Raw genomic sequence first — 20,248 nt, 5'->3', positions numbered from 1 at the left:
ACTGCAAAACACAATACACAGAGATGGAATAGATTGGTCGCGGGATGATAAAACAGTTAAGGCTTAGACGAAAAGAACTGGTGTAAAAACATGAATGTTAATACGATACAGGTAGACTAAAAATCATTACAGTAAGTTTATACAGAAATATACTTTTTTTTATAAAAACCCAAGTAGGATGGTTTATGAAAACATAAAATAGATACAATAGATGAGTTACATGTTTTACATTACAGCAACATGTACAACTCCCCCTTATCTTGAAATAGAGGATCACGTTAGAGAGGCAGGGTCTGTTGTTGGCGTAGATGAGTTCTCTCAGGCCTTCTCAGGGCTTGAGTTTTTATTCTGTCTTTTTTTTTTTGTTTTGTTTTGAAAACATACTTTATACTGTATATTTACCTTTCAATATTTCTCAATTCCATCTCCAACTTTATTCGACTGATAGCACCTTTCATTGGTCCCCTGCTGAATACAGGGTGCCCGTTTACAAGCAGAGATGGAACTTCCTGTTAAGAAAGTAAAGGTCCTCTTGGGTATTTTTAAAGATGTGGCAGGACTTATACTTTCCGAAACTGGAATCGTGCACATCGGCCTATTAGTACCGTCCCGAGTGACCAGAGGTTAAAAGTTACATTAAAATACAACAAACAATACTGTATACAATGAAGGAATACTAAAAGTTTAAAAATAAAAACTATCGAGGGAGAAGCCTTGTGCCCACATTGTCAAAAAAGGCCCAAAGAATACGCCTTTATACTGCTGTTCAGTTCAAATGGGTAAAGCTTGGCATTATTTTTCATAGACGGAGTATAAAAATACTCTATTGGGACAGAATAGTTATACAATAACAGCTTCACATTTTGGTCAAATAATGAGCGGCCTATTTCAATCGAGTAACAGTTGAAACTTTTAGTTGAAAATAACATGGAGTTGATACAACTACACTGCATCAACAGAACACATTAGAAGCAGATGTCGGTAGCATTTATGAACAACATATTCTGAGTTAATAATTGATACATGAGCTCAAAAACCTTAAGGTTTGTATGGCACGGAAGGACAGTAATTGAATTGTTTATCGTCAAAGAATTTCAGCAAAGATTAAAACCATCAAATATGGTGCAAAAGAAGAGTCTGAAAACAGTATTTTTAAACTTTGTTTCGCCTACGTGACGGTATTTTTAAACCTTGATTCTATACTTTTTCAATATAATTTAGAGTCGTACAGACTAGAGTCGTTTCAATTGGTCCAGCAATTCAAAAGAATGCTTCATTCATCCCTCACCATATCTTTCAGTTATGTCCAAAAAAAACTTGCAGCATAACCAACCAGCATGCTTCAAACACTCCGCCTCTGTGCCAAAAAGAGCTCCTTCAGCTCTGCAGTCCACCCAAATTATTGTCTTGGCAGCTGGCTAAAGCATCCTGCCCTGCTGGACCCAACAGAAAGACTTGGCTGATCATCAGTCTGGGCAAGTCTTTTGAATTGTCTCCTACCGATTGCCCTTCTTTTAATGGAGGTGGATCTGACCCTGTAAACGTGTATATATATATATATATATATATATATATATATATATGCGCGATATGAAAAAGAACAAATAAACAGTAATGGGAACGACTGTTGGTCTGGACATGGTCCGTACTCCTAGCTGCCCAAAGTGATGCCATTTTGGCTCTCCTTTCTCCAAGACAACATGAGCCCGTAACCGCAAGGCCTAAAAGTGCTTAAGGATTATCTTTGGATGTGAACAGAGTACACCCAACAAACTCATTCAAAAAAAGTATATTTCTCAATTTCTTTATAAGGGCTAATTTCATCTGGCACGTTTTTTTTCGAAACCCATTTCATGGAATTGAAAGAAATAAAACAAACGAGGACATTAAAACTGAAAGGGGCTGATGCATCCGGTAGCGAACATAACGCCTACCAAGGTGCGGACTGAATCTGACGCCAGACATTCTCGGCCCGCTTCGTTCCCCTAGTTCGTCGCACTAGTCCGAACCACTAGTTTCGTCACACTGATGGAGCTCAATCGTTACATTCGTCAAACGGGGGAAGGGAACAAAATCAAAAGAATACTAACAAAACAAAGCAACGTGTGCTGCCGAGTATCGCTTCAGCAGATGACCTATGTCACAGACAGGGGTGGCGGGGAGGTCAGAGGTCGTCCGTGTACAGGCTCCCCCCTCCTCCCATACTCATGTCGGGTGTTCATAGCATAGGTAGACCTAATGTTGAGGGCCACGTGTGCAGGGTATAGGGCCCCACTCTCTCTCCAGGCCTATGGACTACGAACCATCATCGTCGTCTTCGTCATCATCATCGTCATCATACCGTGTCTGCTGCTGGGTCCCAGGGTCCTGGGGGCGGGGCTTAGATGAGGGAGATGCGGATGGGGATGTTGGGGGACTCAGTTCTCTGGGGAGACTGGTGGCTCACCAGGTGCTCCACCACCGTGTGTTTGGACATGTGCTTCATTAGGTAGGTCTCCTGTTAACATCACAGGGGAAATGTTAATGTATTGATTTTTAAAACATGTGCTTCATCAGGTAGGTCTCCTGTTAACAACACAGGGGAAATGTTATTGTTATATTGCTCTTTTAAACATTTTACATGTGCTTCATGAGGTAGGTCTCCTGTTAAAGTCAAAGGGGAAATATTAATGTTTTATTGATCTTTATAAAACATGTTAAATGTGCTTCGTAAGTAGGGTTGAGCACCGAAACTCGGTTCCAGTAGGGAACCGGTTCCGACGTAAACGGTTGTAACGAGATCGAATAAGAACACACATTTCGGTTCCTCATAACGGTGCCTGACGTTTTCTAACGCCCCCTGCCCCGCCCCCATGGTGTTGCTGCGTCAACTTGCGTTAGTGCTGGGCGCTATACCGGTTCTCACTGAATAACGGTGTGTATTTTCGTTAGGATATGATTTTTTAATATAGCCTACCGCCATACCGGTGTATTTGATTACACAACGTTCGGAACGCGGCGCTGCGCGACTCTGTTTCAGACGGGACCCTTCTCAATGTTGCGGTAAACAAGCATGGTACGACTACGACTTTCTTTATAGGTCCATGACTGCGAGGCGTGGTATTTCAGGCCAACTGGTAAAAGAGTGTGTCACGGCTTTCAAACATATAAACCATAAAGCCTATGGGCGCCTCGAGACTCGGGACGGACTTGTCAACGCGCTGTGGCATCGCTTACTTGATATTGTTTTGATTGAAGATCGGCAGGTTGTAGTGGGTGAACGTGAATGAACGTGTGCGTCTTTGTGTGTGTGTGTGTGTGTGTGTTGCGAGCGAATGTAATTTTAAAGTAACAAACAAACAAACAAACAAACTCAAAGCCGATGCATGCATCCAAAACTTGCTGTTCAAAAACCAAATAAACAAATCAAAAACAGAGTCGTTATTCGCTTCAAATACTTCTTCTTTTCAAAACTCTCCTGTGGCTGCCTTGCGCACATGAGTTATATTACTTAATATGACTTTGGCAGTAATGTTGCGCCATGATGCTTGCCTGCCTGCATTCAGTGAGTAATTACAATTATTTGTAATTTTAAAAAGATATGTATCAGTCACAGCACTCACAGCAGCCTCTTCGGGTAAGTCGAGTAATTGATGCCAACCGTAAATCTTGCATATCAAGTAGGCTAGAAAACACCGTTGCCATTCAACTCAGTGTCCGCTGACTTTCTGCTTAATGCAAGTGTGTGCCGTTTCGTTTTTTTAAGTACCGGTTTGAGAACCGTTTTAGCACCGGAACCGTTTGAAAAGTACCGAGTAGGCACCGGTATCGGATAAAACCCAAACGATACCCATCCCCAGTAAGGCAGGTCTCCTGCTAATAACATAGGGAAAATATTATGCTAACTGTTTCCAAAATGATAGTGAAGGCGCGATAAGAAAGGGCACTCACTGAGGTGTAGGCGCGCCCACACATGCTACAGCAGTAGGCCTTAGCGTTCTTGATGGCGTGCGCTGAAAGGTGGATCTGGAGTGAGGCGGAGTCCGAGTAGGCCCGGTAACAGTTGGGACATTTGTACGGCTTGTCTTTGTTGTGCTGTCTCTGGTGGGACTGTGGAAGTAAACAACACAACCGCAGATAAGATTCCAACCACAGGAAATGAAATACGATCGATGACGTGTCCTTTACGGAGATTAAAATCCAGTATTGAAAAGGTTAATGCAAATGTTATGTAATAATGTTAGCGTTGGCATTCAATGAAGGTCAGTTAACTAATGAGTAATTAATGATCATTGTGTTCACCTGGAGGTTCGAGAGCTGGGTAAAGGCCTTTTCACATCCCGGATGGGCACATTTGTACGGCCGGTCACCAGTGTGGATTCTGTGGGAAGTAAAAAATACGTTGTTTATGCGAGCCCAGAGGTAAGCTTGTCCTATAACGTTACCCGTGGATCCATAATATTCACGATCAAAAATAGGATTCCCTTTTGCACTTTTGAAGATGTGATTGAAATGTGTCCTGCTTGAGGTGTGGTTGTTGCAGTATAAAAAAAAAAAGTACATTTTAAAAAATAAAGGTAATAAATAAAGTAATCAGTCAAGGATACGAGTGTTGAAGAATCCACTGCGCATGGTTGAATCCACTGCGCATGGTTGAATCCATGCGCAATTAAAAGTGAGGTTCCTCTGCTATTCAGTAAGATACCCCCTCCAACTCTGTCCCAGTTTGCATGGTGGAGGCCTGACACCCCAGCCACCCCTGTCCCAGTGTCCATGGTGGTGGGTGGAAGCCTTACACCCCTGTCCCCTGTCCCGGTCTGCATGGTGGAGGCCTCCTACCTCTCCCCTGTCCCCTGGCCCAGTGTCCATGGCGGTGGGTGGAGGCCTTACACCCCTGTCCCCTGGCCCAGTGTCCATGGTGGTGCGCGGAGGCTGACCTGGTGTGCTGCTGCAGGTGCGACAGCTGGCGGAAGGAGTTCTCGCAGTAGGAGCAGTGGTAGGGCTTGATGCCCAGGTGGATGCGCAGGTGCTGGGCCAGGTACGAGGCGTTGGCGAAGGACTTGGAGCAGTGGGGACACTTGTGGGGCTTGGCCTCTGTGTGGGACTTGGAGTGGATCTGCATCTCCGACTTGGTGAAGAAGGTGAGCGGGCACACCTTACACCTGGGGTTTGGGGGGGGAGCACAAACATTAGGCCCAATCCCATTTCTACCCCTTACCCCTTCAAAACAAGGGGGAGGGGTAAGGGGTAGAAATGGGATTTGGCCTAAAGGTGATGTAGGCAATGTGGAGAAACCAGCCAGAGTAAGCTTGAGTTTGAAACTATATAAAATTTTGGCAAGATATCGGAGCCTCAGTCTGCCTTCAGTACTACGGTATCAATGTTTAATGAGGGCGTTTAAATTGCAGCAGGAAGACGGCGACAAAAAAAAAGTGAGTGCCATTCTACAGCACAGCAACAGCACTCAATAAACCATTGCGAAAGCAGACCTTTCACAAGATATGAAGAACGATAAACTGATAAACACAAAACCATAACAAGATGTATTTTAACGGCACGACAACTTCCTGGACATAACTACATGCAAGATTTAGGGTCCAAAATGAACCTTTTAAAATGTGATTAGGAAAGTATTTTCCATTTATAACCCTGAATTGTCTGCCCATCCAATCTTTTGGTTCATGGAAGTGGTTTGTGTTGTAAACTCTGGACCCCGATTATAGCCCCCCCTCCCCAACCTGTATGTCTTGCCCTCTTTGGGGGCGATGGTGACGCAGCCCTGGTCCGCCATGATGGGGTACGGCACCACCAGCAGGGGGCCCGACTGGTTCTCCGCCTTGATCTTCTTCCGGCCCCGGGGGGCCTTGGGCGGGGGTCCCAGGAGCCCCGCCAGGCCCCCCGCCTTCATGTGGTCCATGCCGGGGCCGCTGGCCAGCCCGGAGAGGATGTTGACGCCAGGGGCCCCGCCCATGCGGTTCTGGCCGCTGGAGGTGGGCGTGGTGGGGGTGAGGGCCTCCGAGGTGCCGTGGTTCTCGGGTCGCGACGAGGGGGCCAGACCTGTTGGGGTTTCGGGGGGGGAGATCAGAGATGTATCCGTACAGAGCAACAACCTACAGAATCTGCACCAAAAAAAAATCTGTACGGAGAGGGGGGGGGGGGGCGATACTAGGGAGACCCCCTAGTCAAGTCAACAAGCCTTTTGAGGACGTTAAGTTCAGATGCTCCTCCCACATCTAGCTCTAGCTTTGGATCCGCCTCCCTCGGTTTGTTTCAGCCCTGCGCTCCGATTGGCTGCGTAACGGCCTCTTACATCTGAACTGCGCTTCTTTACGTTCAGGGATTGCACCCATGTGGTTAAACATGCCTCATTCAGTAGAGCCCCAGCTAGACGCTTAAACACCCCGCCCCCGACCTCCCCTCCCTCCCTCCCTCCCTCCCCAATGTGGAGCAGGTGATTTTCCATCCGATGGTTTAGCGGGCTGTTGGGGTTGTCCCGCCACCTCACCGGCCATGACATAAAACCCTCTCCTTTTACATTCGGCATCTCTGAAGTATGTTACGGTACTTCAGCCATCCCAGCTTTTCCTTATACAGTTGTGGGATGTTCCCCCTTCCCCCTCCCCTCAATACACCTCCTGGCTGCCAGGCTTCCTGTCGTCTCCCCCGTTACCCCCAGCATGGGGAGGGGGGGGGGGGCAGGGGGGAGCCGACAGCGGTACCTGACACGTTAGTAGACAGTGGGTGACGGGGGGGGGGGGTTGCTCACCAATCTGCCTCATGTGCCAGTCTTCCCACAATCCTTTGGCCTTCACTGCTGACATGTTGTCCATGTTTGCGTCTGAGAAGTTGTAAGGTGATCGGCACATTTTTTTCCCATGTATTGCATAGCAGCGCAGATGATGATCACATCACCCACGTAAAACAACAGCACCATGCACATTTCTAAAGAGGGCTGACTGTCCGGGGGTGGCCGTCCCGGAAGGGTGGTCCATGTTGGACATCGGTCGCCTACGTCAACTTGACGGGGGAAGCGGTGGCGTGCTAGTAATACTGTGTATGATGAGTGCGATGTCAAGCGCCTTTTGAGTCTCTTTTGAGTTTCAGGACATCCTGCTGACTGAATCGCCATGGTCGTACGACCGGGCGAGAAATTAAAATCCTCAAACAAACGACGAGGATTTTCATTTATGCTGCGTTTTGGACCACAAGGAGGAGGAGAGGATACGGGACCGAATCGTTCTTCAAAAACAACAACAGCAACAACAACAACAGCAGCAGCAGCAGCAGCAGCAGCAGCAGCAGCAGCAGCAGCAGCAGCAGCAGCAGCAGCAGCAGCAGCAGCAGCAGCAACAAACCAAACAATGTAATGAAAAGGCAAGTGCCAAGGTACTCGCCTAACAAGTTAGGACTCAGATTCTGATAGATCCAATGTGCCGACGCCCCCACCGTACCTGGTCCAGAGCTGGAGGGGGGGCGTGCGTGCAGGGCGATGTCGGGCTGCCCGGAGCCCACCTGGGACTGGGGCTGGGAGGGGTGGTGGCCTTGTACTTGGTGGGGCTGAAGCTTGGGCACCTGCATGCCATGCTGGATCCCGCCGCCGCCGCCACCACCACCACCACCGCCACCGCCACCACCACCGCCACCACCACCCCCTCCGTCGGAGGGCGAGGAGGCCATCATCAGGGGCTGCTGGGAGGAGCTGGACGTCGGGGGCAGGTGGAGCGGGCGGATCTTCTCGGCCATCAGCTGCTCCTTGATCTTGTTGATGAGCACCAGGTTATCCAGCTGAAAGGGTCAAGGGTCAGCCTCAGGGGTCAGGCTCAACAGACGACCGCCACCCGTGTGTGAATGTCATCCTTGGAGTAAATAATCAAACCTATCCGAGCCATAAACCCCTCCCACCCAACTGGCCCACGATACCCGACTAAACGTTTGCCGTGTTTTATGTTCTCCTACTAGGTTATTATTATTATCACCTTCTCGTTAAGCCACAGCTGGCGCTAACGAGCCCTGGAGCAGTAAAGCAGACTTGAGAATAAATATTCCATAGTTTCCAAAAGGTTAGGCACTTCAAACGGCCCAGAGACCTTTAGACACATAGATGCGAACAGCCAACGTTTGACGCGGCAACCATAACAGAGCAGGTAAAAGGCCCTTGGAGGACTTTGACTGTTCCACGCCTGTGTTTGAACCCTGCTAAGCAGCGTTAAACTAATGGAGTCTTTTGTTTGACAGGGTGGCTACTCTCCCACAACCTTCCACAGCCATTATCTGAATCCATATCATTAAAAGAGATGACACAATAAACGCACTCTCAAAGGCTCTCACACAGCTGTGACTTCTAAACCACCACCGCCACCACCTCACACGCCACTCCGAGGTACAGGGGCTCCCCGTCGCAACAGCAGGTTCCCCCTGGTGGTCCTCCACTCTCTCCAGGTAGGGCCTTCAACACGGGGGGGGGGGGGGGGGGGGGCTAGGAGGGGACTTACCTGGCTGGGCATGGAGGGAGGAGGAGGCCAGAAGTATGGGTTGTTGAACCGGGGTTCCGCCATCCTGTGAATAGAGATATCAATGAATGGTCATATTTTATGAATGGTTGTTAAAATCAGGAGGTATCCTCTTGAGTGTGTATGCAATATTATTACTCTTGTGCGTTTAAAAGGAGCTTAGATATTGTTTTTTGTCAAATATATATGTGTAACAAGTTTTCACAAAAACATGGCAATACAGTGTATAGACTCAATACAAACTATACTATTATGTTAACTGAACAATAGATGTCAGCCTATGATGAACCTGGGGCAAAATCGTTGGCTCTTGATTGAAAAATCGAGTTAATGGCGATATTTTCTTGCATCACCATCCTATGTTATGCACAGTTGGTTCCACACTAATACAGATGTTTTCTTTATCAACCCCTGGATGCCTGGGATTATTTAAGGAGCAGGTGCTTGCTCTATATTCACAGCAATTCAACATCCACTGGAAATCATTTTTCAAGCAGTTGTTGCTTTTTATTACATCATGTGTGCGCTGGTTATGTATCGATGCATTTCCATGATTAAATGTGTCTTAAAAAAAAAGTACAACTAGTTCATGAATAGGCCTGCATTGCTTGTGATTTAATGTGTTTAGTTATTATCTATGAATATTTAATCAAATTAAATCAGCCATCATACAAAGTTGCCAATATTTAGATAATGTTGCTATTACTGTAAGACAATTCATGTATTCACCAAGGTATTACACGTCTGGGTAGGCTATTACACATCAATAGTAATACCATAGGTATCCCGAATGCATAGTGAAACGGCATGCGCATCCCTAAGTTGGATAACAACAATTTGCAAGGTACGTTTCTTAACCATGTAAACCAAAATCCAAATCCCCTCTCATGGTAGCATCGATTTTTTAAATCTGGCAATGAATGTCTGAAAATAAGTATATGTCGTTACTCTCACAAAAAAGAGCCTTAGTAAACTTGACATCGCTTTTTTTGATAGCCTACTAAAGCGTGTGTGTGTGTGTGTGTGTGTGTGTGTGTGTGTGTGTGTGTGTGTGTGTGTGTGTGTGTGTGTGTGTGTGTGTGTGTGTGTGTGTGTGTGTGTGTGTGTGTGTGTGTGTGTTGCGGCCCAGCCTGTGCGACCCAGACATTCTCAGACACTTTAGGTAAAACATTTCCAGACAAAAGAGAAACAAAAATGGCAGCCTTATTTTTATAAGGCGGGACGCCATATTCTGCAGACCCCCCCCAAAAAAATGTGGAACATGTACGTCTTTTGCAGAGGATGGAGACGCCGACCCCCTCGTTCAATGCTGTGTTTATCATGTCAATGGCATGAAGGATTGTTTACGGCGATTTGCAGGTTTGAATAGCCCGGCCTCCCCTCCTAAAAAAACTGACACTTCCTACAGCGACCATGCCCTGCAAAAACACCACGGAAATAGCAAAGATGCGGAGTCGTTGCCGATGCATTGGTAAAACAACAGCAGTGCAACATAAAGGGCATAATGTTGCACATGTACGCTCCCGTGTCGTTCGGGAGGCGAACCGTCGCAGCCCAAAAAAATCACTTTGGCTTGTTTTTTTTTTACATTCGGCAACTTTTTGACGAATCAAGACACAGCAAAAGAATGTGAACAATGCACACGCGTTCAAGGACCATGCTGCGTGTTAGAGATCTGCAAAAACAGTGCAGCGGTGGAAATACGTGCAGAAATACCTGAGGGAGTCGTGATTGCAGATGTTCTCTTTCCAGAAGAGCTATAATATAAAAGGTTGATGTTCTTTCTGCCAGCCTCCGACACGACCACCGCTTCCGGGTCGCTTTGTTCACTTCTGGGTAGCCTGCACACCGTGCAACACACACACACAGAGGGAGAGAGAGCTGGAAATGTGTCCTAAACAGTGCTGTATTGTTGCTTCGTCGTATTTATATAGTGTTTTACCGCAATCGTCGTAATCGTAAAAACACTGTATTTAAAACCAACGCATGGGGAAGCACATTTTATTGAAAGCTATATGGCCAATATTCAATAAGCTCCCAAAAAGCTATTTTATTCTATATAAATGCATATAATAATTATACATTTGACCACCTATGGGACTATACGTAGCCTCGGTCGTAGATGTTTAAGTTGTCAGGTTATACAAATGTTCTCACAATGTCAATTACGAACAATAACGTAAGAAGTGTTACAGTCACTGGGTAACAACATATTTATTAGACGTGTGGGGATAAGGTCCAAATAAATGACGTGGGCCATCACGAACGATGACAAAAATAATCAACATGACCCACGGCCAAACTACGGTATTAACAGGGCAACTACATGCTAGCCACACGAGTTCCGCGTAACCCCGCTGTGATGACAGAAAGCAGCGTGACCGATGTGCGTATGTGTACGCGTGTGTGTGATGGTTTCTGAGATGTCAGTGTGTTTCCTGTGCCTTGAGTCAATGTTGAGGTGACAGACGAGGCGCAACATGATCATTATTGACTAGTGGAGTCTCACTCCTCCACCCCGGTTGATTGCAACTGACCCGAGGAACCCTTACAAATTAACTCCAAAGAGAATGTAGTTCCTTGAACTATTTTGTTTTTATCATCTTATTGTACAACTCTTATTTAATTTGGCTATTTTTCTTTCTTTTTTGAAATGATATCCTCAGTGTTGGTGAGTAGGACTATGCTTTACCGAAATCCATAATGCCTCATTTGTATTGATGCCTTGACGTTTTTATTAGGCCTATCCAATATTATATTCACTGTTCTTTTTATTAGCTGTTATTGTATTACACATTTATATTCATTTGTGTAGGTCGTCCTAGTAGAGACATATTAATGGTACAGTCCTATTGAGGTCGCTCTTGTTTATTCGCCTTTAGTTGATCAACTTTGTGCTGTTCTGTAATTGTTCTGTTTAGCCACTTTCGTATAAAAACAATGGAGGACATGGACAGAGCTGTACAAACCGGACGTTATACGGCGTATGTTTAAACACTCAAGTGATTAAGTCGCACATTAAATCGAAAAATCGTATCACAATATTTACAAAAGTGCAATATTTACAGAATCGCAATGCATATCGGCACTCCAAAATCGTGGATATGTCATATCGTGAGCTCCCTGCTGATTCCCGTCCTTGGCACACATGTCGGAAATGTGAAACGTGTATGACCTCTGACCTCTCCCTGTCAGGTTTGGATGGTGATGATGCGACTCCTTCCAATTGGCCAGAGTTGTAGCGAGGAGACTCTGACGAACTTTAACCAAACGAATTGTGACATCTGTCCTCCTGGTGAGTTTGAAACCACGAACCATGGGCCCTTCCGGCTACCGGCGCTTGCAATGGTCCGATTACAATGAGAGGGAATGGACTGGAACTCTAGGTCACTTTTCCCTCAATGCCCGCAGAGTTCAGATTGGTTGGTTTTGCTTCGTTCCAGGCTATCACGCGTCGGAAGCCATGGCCGGCGGATACCAATGCAAGAGGTGTGAGCGCCACACCTTCACCGCAATAAAAAACTACGTGTCCAAGTGCGAGAGATGCTCCACGTGTGATGGAAGTGAGTTCCTTTCTTTGTTTTTGATGTTAGGTGGATAATGTCACGGAAGTGATTACCGACCATTACAAAATACCACTGAAGAAACCTCCTGAGCCAACGGCCACTGTAGAAATGTAGAAATCAAAACTTACCTTGCGAGGTCTGGTCCCCACGTTTCTGTGTGTGTGTTTAATAATGAAATGCCCTATCGGACTCATCCACAGATGGCATGAACGTGTTAACGGAATGCGTCTACAACAGGGATGCTTTGTGTGTATGCCAAGATGGATGGTTCCCCAATTACTTTATGAACAAATTGCAAAACTGCTTCCCTTGTTCCGGTTTGTAAAAAATCCTCAAACAACCTCACACAAAGCCTGTTTCTGAGCCCCCCTAGCATGGGGACTGTAGCTCTGTGGACTGTAACTTTACAGAGCTGCCTAACAGTAACGGTTTGTTTGTCATTTCAGGGCTCCGAAGGGATGCTGACATAAGGTGGGACTAAGTACTTAAAAAATAAGAGTCCCAATACAATTTATTTCGGCATTGATAACGGAACAGACAAGTGTCTTTTTGTCTGAAGTGTGTTTTTTTAGAGGCCCACCTACACATAACATTGTGAATGCTTGGAAACCGAGTTAGTCTTGACGTCAATCAGAAGGGCAGACATCTTTCCGACACAGAGTTGTATCTACAGCTCGAGCCTCCAGAGGGCGCTTATGGGGGAACTTAGGTTGCTAATGGGAAAAACAGTGTAGCATTAAACCTGCTTGGAATTGAAAATGTTCTTTAATGTGTTTTTGTGTGTGTTTTAAGGAAAGAATGTATTCGGACGCCACCTGAACCAAGGAATCTGAACCAGGGTCAGAAGTCAACCTCCGCCACCATCCTCATAACCTCTACGGGGCATGGCCGATCAGAGGGGAGATTAGAGCCATCAAGACCCAGCCCCAGCCCACCAACTGAGCAGGGTAAGGGAGGTCCCCATTTAGAGCGGCTGTTGGTAAGATGTGGGTGTTGCCAAAGAGACCGAGCACAGCAGAGCAAGAATGACGATAAACAACCCCAAAAGAAGGGTTAGGGTTAGGGTTCCCATTCCCTCTCTGCTCCCTCCCTCCATACTTTGCTCCACCTTTGAGGATGTTGTATTGGTTGTAGTCACCTGGCGTGTAGCTATAACACTGTGCATGTTACTGACAAGGCAAGGTGGAGTCCCGAACCAATCAGGGAAGAGATGCACTGATTTTGACCGAAAGGAGGGAGCAGTCTGAAAACTAAATAGTCTGATACAGAGGCACATTAAACCCAAAACAGATATTCCAAAAGAGCATTTCACTCAAAAGCTGATGGAATGCTACACCATTTCTAACAAAATCAAAACTTAAATATAATCGCAAGCGGTGATTAACGGGGTCCGAGCAAAATTAAAAGTCAAGAACACATTCAAACTCTCAACCTAAGGATCACCTGTACAAGGCATTATCCCATTGAGCCACTGATAAACCTGAACTGCAGCCTCATTCACATGGTCAAAATGTCTATTGATAAGCACACAAAATCCAGAAAACTCCAAGCGCACATTTCTCCAGTGAAATAAGGGCTTTCTTAAAAGCATATACCTGAAAAATCTTTGAAATTCTGGGGAAATTAAACATTTGTAGTCAAGAACACTAACGGAAGAAATATAAATATGACAGTTAATTATGAAGGAAAAATAGTTAACAAAGGAGTTCCCCTTAATGCCATACTGTGTCTTGGCAGTCAGATTCTCGGAAACGAATGAGCCGAAATCTTGATTGCCTGATGAATTTCAGGCGTTGTTCGATGATGTGTTTCTTAAATGAGTGGCAATGACAGAATGTCAGGTTCAGCTTCTTCATAATGCTCTAATCAGGATTCGGACTCTCAACCTTAGGATCACCAGTACATGGCATTATCCCTTAGAGCCACTGACATTCCAGAACTGCATGAAGCCTCATTCACACGCTGAAAATGTCTATTGATAAGCACACAACGTCAAGAAAACTCCAAGTACACATTTCACAAGAGAATTAAGGGCTTTCTTACGGTATAGGCTGCAATATGACTTTTACAGAATTTGAGGGGGGAAAAAAACATCACAGAAACAACATCTCTCTCCCCCTAAATCAGGGGTCACCGACCTTTTTGAACCTGAGAGCTACTTCATGGGTACTGAGTCATACGGGGGGCACCCAGTTTGATACACTCTTCTGAAACGACAAATTTGCTCAGTTTGCCTTTAGTTATATATTATTATTAATGATTAATGATACTCTACGTGAAGACACTGATCATGTTAATGATTTCTCACAATAATTATCAACAATGACTTAAAAAAGGTGGGAAAGAGTTGTTCAAGAATGAGTTGTGCTATTTTTAGGACAGGCCTGCGGGCGCCTCATGTGGTCCTAGCGGGCGCCCTGGGGTCTGTGTTGGTGACCCCTGCCCTAAATATTACCTACAGCATAGAAGAAGACAAGCTAAATGTTATCTTTTAACAATTGTAATTGATCAACAAGCAAGATGTTCCTCTTGACATAGAACCTCATAGAATCCTTAAAGTACCCATGGGTCCTTCTGCCTATCTGAATGACTCAACAGTCTTTACACTTTAACATATGTTAACTAAGCCTGGATCCAAGAGTAATCTCGGAAGGATTGGTTATTATGTTTTCAAAAACCAAGACCGAAAGTCTTATTTCTGAGACTCATCCAATCGGTTTGTTCAGCAAAAGGAGATCAGATCTTTTGAAACTCTACACACGCACACACACACACACACACACACACACACACACACGCACACACACACACACACACACACACACACACACACACACACACACACACACACACACACACACACACACACACACACACACACACACACACACACACACCATGCTACCGCAACAGTCTTGTAAAAGACTGCGTCGGTCCTATATGTATCAGAGGATCGCTGGCAGTTTCAAGTGGCATTGATGGCGACACCATGGATGAACACCTCTTACCCCTGTGGTTCCTCCCAGCAAACAACAACACCATGCTGATGGTTGTGATAGTGGCGGTGGTGGCGGCGGCGGTGGCCTTTCTGATCTGTAACTGGTTAACAGCCGTGGCCCGCATCCTGTACCGCACCCGACTGCCTGTGGCCAGCGATGACCCGGAGTCCAATTCCCTGGGTTGGAGGTTGACCGGTAATAGTGCCATGATACTAACCGCCTAAAGGAGACGTATTATACCACCAGGTGTGAGTGTGATTAGCCTTACACGCCGTTTCGAAAATCTGGCCCATATGACATCACTAGTTGGCATGTCCACCTAGATCTGTGCTGGATGAGCATTGTTTACTTCAGTCCACTGCGTAGGCTGGTAGACTGATCTATCCAGCACAGATCTAGGTGGACAAGCCCACTAGTGATGTCATATGGGGCAGATTTTCAAAACGGCTTCTAAGGCTGATCACACTCACACCTGGTGGTATAATATGTCTCCTTTTTTCTCTAGGGGGGTTCATCTCTTGCTAAAAAAAAAAAAGCATGGCAAAGAATGAATACAAACCAAAAATGTATGTCAAAATAATTAATAGTAACAATAAACCATGATTGTCACCTTGCATGGTTGACTCTGCCGTCGGTGTGTTAATGTGTGTATTAATCGCTGTAAGTCGTTTTGGATAAAAGTGTCTGGTAAATGCCCTCATTGTAAGTAAGGTATTCATTTAAACAGTATTTTAACAGGGTTAGAGTTGACTCTTTACTCTTAACCCCTTAACCAGCTCACTTTAACCACTACTCTACTATCCTCTATGCTAATTTTGTTTAATGATGCACACAACTGCATTTACTCACTTAAATTCAGGTTCTTTAATGTACCCTTAATATATATTAATGTATCTATGCAAAACATCTTGCTGACACTTTATATAATTTATATAATATCAATCAAATCAAATCCTAATTTGATCAGAATAAGGACCTAGATCAACGGTCAAGGTTGGTTTGCAATAGTACGTCTATGTGAAAGAAAAGCCTATTTGCAAATAACCCACATCAAACTATATGTTGTTTCTGAGTCAATACTGTATCAGCACTTGTGACGGGAAACCGTGTGATTAAAATCAGTTTCCTCTGACCTCTGACAGCTCAAGAGAATCACCGTCCCAGCAACATGGTAAGTCCACACTTTATGCATTTATTTATAAACAGGAAAAAAAAAGTGTATAGCATGTTCTTCATGTCTATCTGATTAAAATATGACGTGAAAGATATGGAAAAAAAATAATTTTGGTACAGCAACGGTAAAGGCTTGCATAGTGGTTTATGTGGTTCAATTTCCAGGAAATGAGGCATGTGGGAGGGTTAGGGTGTTTCAACTCCTACTACTTATTATTTTTTTCTCTCTCTCTCTGTAATATATGTTCCTATTACTCTCATTTGCTCTCGCTCTCTCTAGAGAGAGCGAGCGAGAGCAAGTGAGAGTAATAGGAACATATATTACAGAGAGAGAGAGAAAAAAATAATAAGTAGTAGGAGAGAGAGAGAGAGAGGGAGAGAGAACTGTTTCATTTTCAATATGTCTCTTCTCTCTCTATCAAGATAGTGAGAAAGAAAGAGGAACATATATATATATAGAGAGAGAGCGAGAGCAGGAACATGTTTTTAACATATTAAATATAATCCCACCCCCCTCCCCCTCTTTCTCTCTCTAAAGACTCTTCATGCGTGTGAGGAGGCTCCGGCGATGCTGATCTCTCAGGGCCTGATGGCAGCCTACCCCAGCCACCAACAACCCCTGCTGAGGCCCATGGAGGCTCCTGGTGAGACCAAGCATACAGGGCCACACATATCTCCTGGGGGGGGGGGGGGCTCCTCATCCTCTCTCTCTTGCTCTCTCTTGCTCTCTCTCTCTCTCTCTCTCTCTCTCTCTCTCTCTCTCTCTCTCTCTCTCTCTCTCTCTCTCTCTCTCTCTCTCTCTCTCTCTCTCTCTCTCTCTCTCTCTCTCTCTCTCTCTCTCTCTCTCTCTCTCTCTCTCTCTCTCTCTCTCTCTCTCTCTCTCTCTCTCTCTCTCTCTCTCTCTCTCTCTCTCTCTCTCTCTCTGGGTGTCTGCTTCTCTCTCTGGGAGTGAATTTTTCCCGGAGCTGGGTTAAAGAATGGCTAGTATGGCGGTTACAGAGGTTTTAAATGTGTTGTACACGGTAACAAAACCGAATGCAAAAATAAGCTTTAAGGTGGTCCGATTGATGTCCTCTCCTGATGGCAGATCGACGCATATCCGCTGGCTGCCATTATTTATACTTGGGTCGAACACAGAACTGTACATCAATACACTTGACATTGAGAGCTCTGTTCCTCCGGCATGAGGAAACACAGGGATGGAAAGATTGAGAGTGAGGAGTGTAGGTCACACCGATGGTCTCCGATAATCTCGTTTAAACCAACATTACTATATTAGGGGGTTCATAAATTGCGTCATTTATCTTAAATTTTTCCATCGGACATCACACATCGCCAATGTGTGATACATGTATGCCTCACACATTGGCGCAATGCTGACGTCAAGGTCCGTCATCACAACCAAATTTGAGAAACCTGCAGTATATTTTTTTCTTTCCCTTTAGACAGGAAACTAACAACAATACAGTTCTACCAGCTTGTGTCCTGCAAATGAATAGTTCCCTTTTCCGAAATTAACAGTAGTTTCCGGTTTAGTCAGAGCCACAGATAGAATGAGTCGTGTCAATGGAGGGTCAAACCGCTTAAAATAGTCCAAAGCAGATCGGATGAATGAGTGGGAACTGAGCACCACAAACATTGCAAATTGAGTGTTGCAGACCGACTTGCTCGTCAGTGGTATATAATGTTTTTATAGTATTATGGTAATTACATAACTAACTAAAATAAGCTACAAAACGGCTAAGTTCAAATGTGATTATGAGTTTAAGGTAACATATCGAACAGTATCACTATGTCATCACTGTGCCTCTCGGAAGGAGCTGAATGTTAAAGGTCACACATTATTCCACCAGGTGTGAGTGTGATTAGCTGCTACAAGCGTTGCTCATCTTTCCGTCATACATGTAGGTGGACACGCCCACTAGCGATGTCAGGAGGAGGAGGCCGGCTTTCAAAACGGCTTGAGACGGCTAATCACACTCACACCAGGTGGAACAGTGTGTGACCTTTAACACACAACTGTGAGCCTCTTCCGAGAGGCGCAGTGATAACATAGCAAGACAATAACGACCTCTTGACTCCAGAGACTCTTTCTTAACCAAGCAGAGCCGCACCCCAACCTCCACCCACCCCCCTCATCTCGCTCCAACCTAACCTCCCCCCCCCCCCCCCCCCCCCCTATCCAGCATCAGCCCTCCCCCTGACCTCCTGCCCACCCCCACTTACCCTTCCTCCGAGCTTGCCCCCGGGGGAGCGCTGGCCCCCGGCCGCCCTGTACGCCCTCATCCAGGAGGTGCCGCTGCGGCGCTGGAAGGAGCTGCTCCGTCACCTGGGCGTGGCCGAGCAGCAGATGGAGCGGGTGGAGGTGGAGGCCGGCGCCGCCTGCCTGGGCTCCAGGGAGAGGCAGTACCAGATGCTGCGGCTCTGGACCCAGCGGCCCGCGTCCGCCCTGCCCGAGGTGTACGCCGCGCTGCAGCGCATGGAGCTGGCCGGCTGCGCCCAGCTGCTCCGGGAGCGCCTGGGGGCCCTGGGGGGGGCGGGGGGGCAGAGTGAAGGGCCGGTCCAGGAGACCATGGGGCTGGACGGGGGGGGCAGTGTGAAGGGCCCCTCATGGAGACCTAGGGACTGGACGGGGGGGGCAGTGTGAAGGGCCATGGGGCTGGAGGGGGGGGGGGGGGGCAGAGTGAAGGGCCCCTCCGCGAGACCATGAGGCTAGGGGGGGGGGGGGGGGGGCTTCCAAAGGTCTACATGACACCCAGTCCAAGTTGATTACACATTTGAACACGGACAAAATGGCCGGTTTGCTCCTGAAGTTGGAAGCGCCACGTTGGGCTCTGGTCACTGCAGTGGGGGCTCAGCCAGGACTAGTCAAACTGGAAGTGATTATAGCCCTGATTGGAAGTTCTCCTTGTGTTGACGTTAAAGCACTCGCACACTGATCAAATGTCTACAAGTAGAACCTGGCAATGAATGTAGGGAATTTATTTATTCAGTTTTTCACCGCCCTATGTGAAATGTAGTTATTTAGTAGTGAGTTACCTACTGTTTGAAATTGGCCTACACCTTTGATAATGTGTATTCAGTCAGTCAATATTCACGAAGAATTTGTCTTTGTGAAAAAGTAATTCATTTGTTATAGTTATATTATATTTATATGTCTGTCCATATTGCTCATTTTTCTTGGCTAAAGGATAGAGCGATACAGCGTTAATGCATGGTAATACCCGCTTTCTCACTGGGACAATCCGTCGGCCATGAGAACACACTATGAGTGCTGGTCAAGACCGGATGCTCATCAGTAACTCATAGCAATACAAATCGTACTGACTTTAATTTATTGAGGTTTTATTTAGATTTTTGAGCGCCTTTTCGGTTGATTGTTTGAGGGACCTGCACCTGCTGTTTGCACTGCACAAGGAACAAGGGGGTCGATTGGTAGATTGTTGTATTTAAACAATGCTAATGCCCAGTTTGACCAAGAAACTGCTTTAGGTGCTTTAAGAAATGCCCCTTAACCCACTTTGAAATCATTGAGCATCAATGGAAAAGGGTTTTCATCTTAAAGTGACAACAGAAGTAGTGCTTTCTGGTTCTTTGATAATGTGTATTATTCAGTCCATTTTCAGTATTTATCTTTACATGTATGCAATTGAGAAACCTCCATTATACAACCTTTTTAGATGTGTGTGATAACAATAATTCACATACATGTTCTCATCAGAATCCATTTGTTTGAGGTTCAGTCCAGACATTTGTGGTCTTGCTGTTACGTTGCCGTACCTTATGTTGAAATGTCTTATAACAAATTGGTTTATGCTTTTATAGTTTCCTCCAAATTATGAAATGTCTATTTTTCTATTTCACATCTCTCGTTTTTGTAAAACATCATAGAATGTCTTATTTATTGAATGTCATTGTTTATTAAAAAATATACACGGAATGCTGGTTCTAATTGAAATGCAGATCACCGCCACCAGATGGCACTGTTGACATCGCTGAAAGGGAACTTTCTGGTGCACGA

General features: G+C 45.6%; 2 protein-coding genes across 9 annotated transcripts; one reads left to right on the top strand and one right to left on the bottom strand.

Annotated features, from left to right (window-relative positions):
• Positions 1-346: 346 nt before the first annotated feature.
• znf362b (zinc finger protein 362b) lies at positions 347-12,270 on the bottom strand. Of its 5 annotated transcripts, none has more exons than XM_030375280.1 (10): positions 12,184-12,270; positions 10,206-10,330; positions 8,472-8,535; positions 7,374-7,764; positions 6,746-6,817; positions 5,718-6,036; positions 4,917-5,141; positions 4,282-4,360; positions 3,931-4,089; positions 347-2,497 (listed from the first exon to the last, which is right to left on the bottom strand). In XM_030375280.1, exons 3-10 carry the CDS (start codon positions 8,532-8,534, stop codon positions 2,381-2,383), a joined length of 1,425 nt encoding a protein of 474 aa, XP_030231140.1. In that variant the 5' UTR covers position 8,535; positions 10,206-10,330; positions 12,184-12,270; the 3' UTR covers positions 347-2,380. The 5 variants fall into 5 exon arrangements, with proteins under 5 accessions (XP_030231140.1, XP_030231292.1, XP_030231379.1 ...); XM_030375432.1 differs by having other exon boundaries at positions 7,431-7,764; positions 12,184-12,269; XM_030375519.1 differs by lacking the exon at positions 6,746-6,817 and having other exon boundaries at positions 12,184-12,268.
• LOC115557682 (tumor necrosis factor receptor superfamily member 25) lies at positions 9,722-20,167 on the top strand. 4 transcript variants are annotated; one of them, XM_030375805.1, is made up of 10 exons: positions 9,722-9,848; positions 11,685-11,784; positions 11,933-12,052; positions 12,256-12,372; positions 12,502-12,526; positions 12,848-13,002; positions 15,082-15,249; positions 16,197-16,225; positions 16,766-16,871; positions 18,414-20,167. In XM_030375805.1, exons 2-10 carry the CDS (start codon positions 11,691-11,693, stop codon positions 18,872-18,874), a joined length of 1,275 nt encoding a protein of 424 aa, XP_030231665.1. In that variant the 5' UTR covers positions 9,722-9,848; positions 11,685-11,690; the 3' UTR covers positions 18,875-20,167. The 4 variants fall into 4 exon arrangements, with proteins under 4 accessions (XP_030231665.1, XP_030231813.1, XP_030231582.1 ...); XM_030375722.1 differs by lacking the exon at positions 9,722-9,848 and adding an exon at positions 10,597-11,160; XM_030375885.1 differs by lacking the exon at positions 9,722-9,848 and adding an exon at positions 11,227-11,473.
• Positions 20,168-20,248: the final 81 nt, after the last annotated feature.

The sequence above is a fragment of the Gadus morhua genome, chromosome 1 (genome assembly GCF_902167405.1).
Source record: "Gadus morhua chromosome 1, gadMor3.0, whole genome shotgun sequence".
Taxonomy (NCBI): domain Eukaryota; kingdom Metazoa; phylum Chordata; class Actinopteri; order Gadiformes; family Gadidae; genus Gadus; species Gadus morhua.
This window is presented reverse-complemented; position numbering and strand designations above follow the sequence as displayed.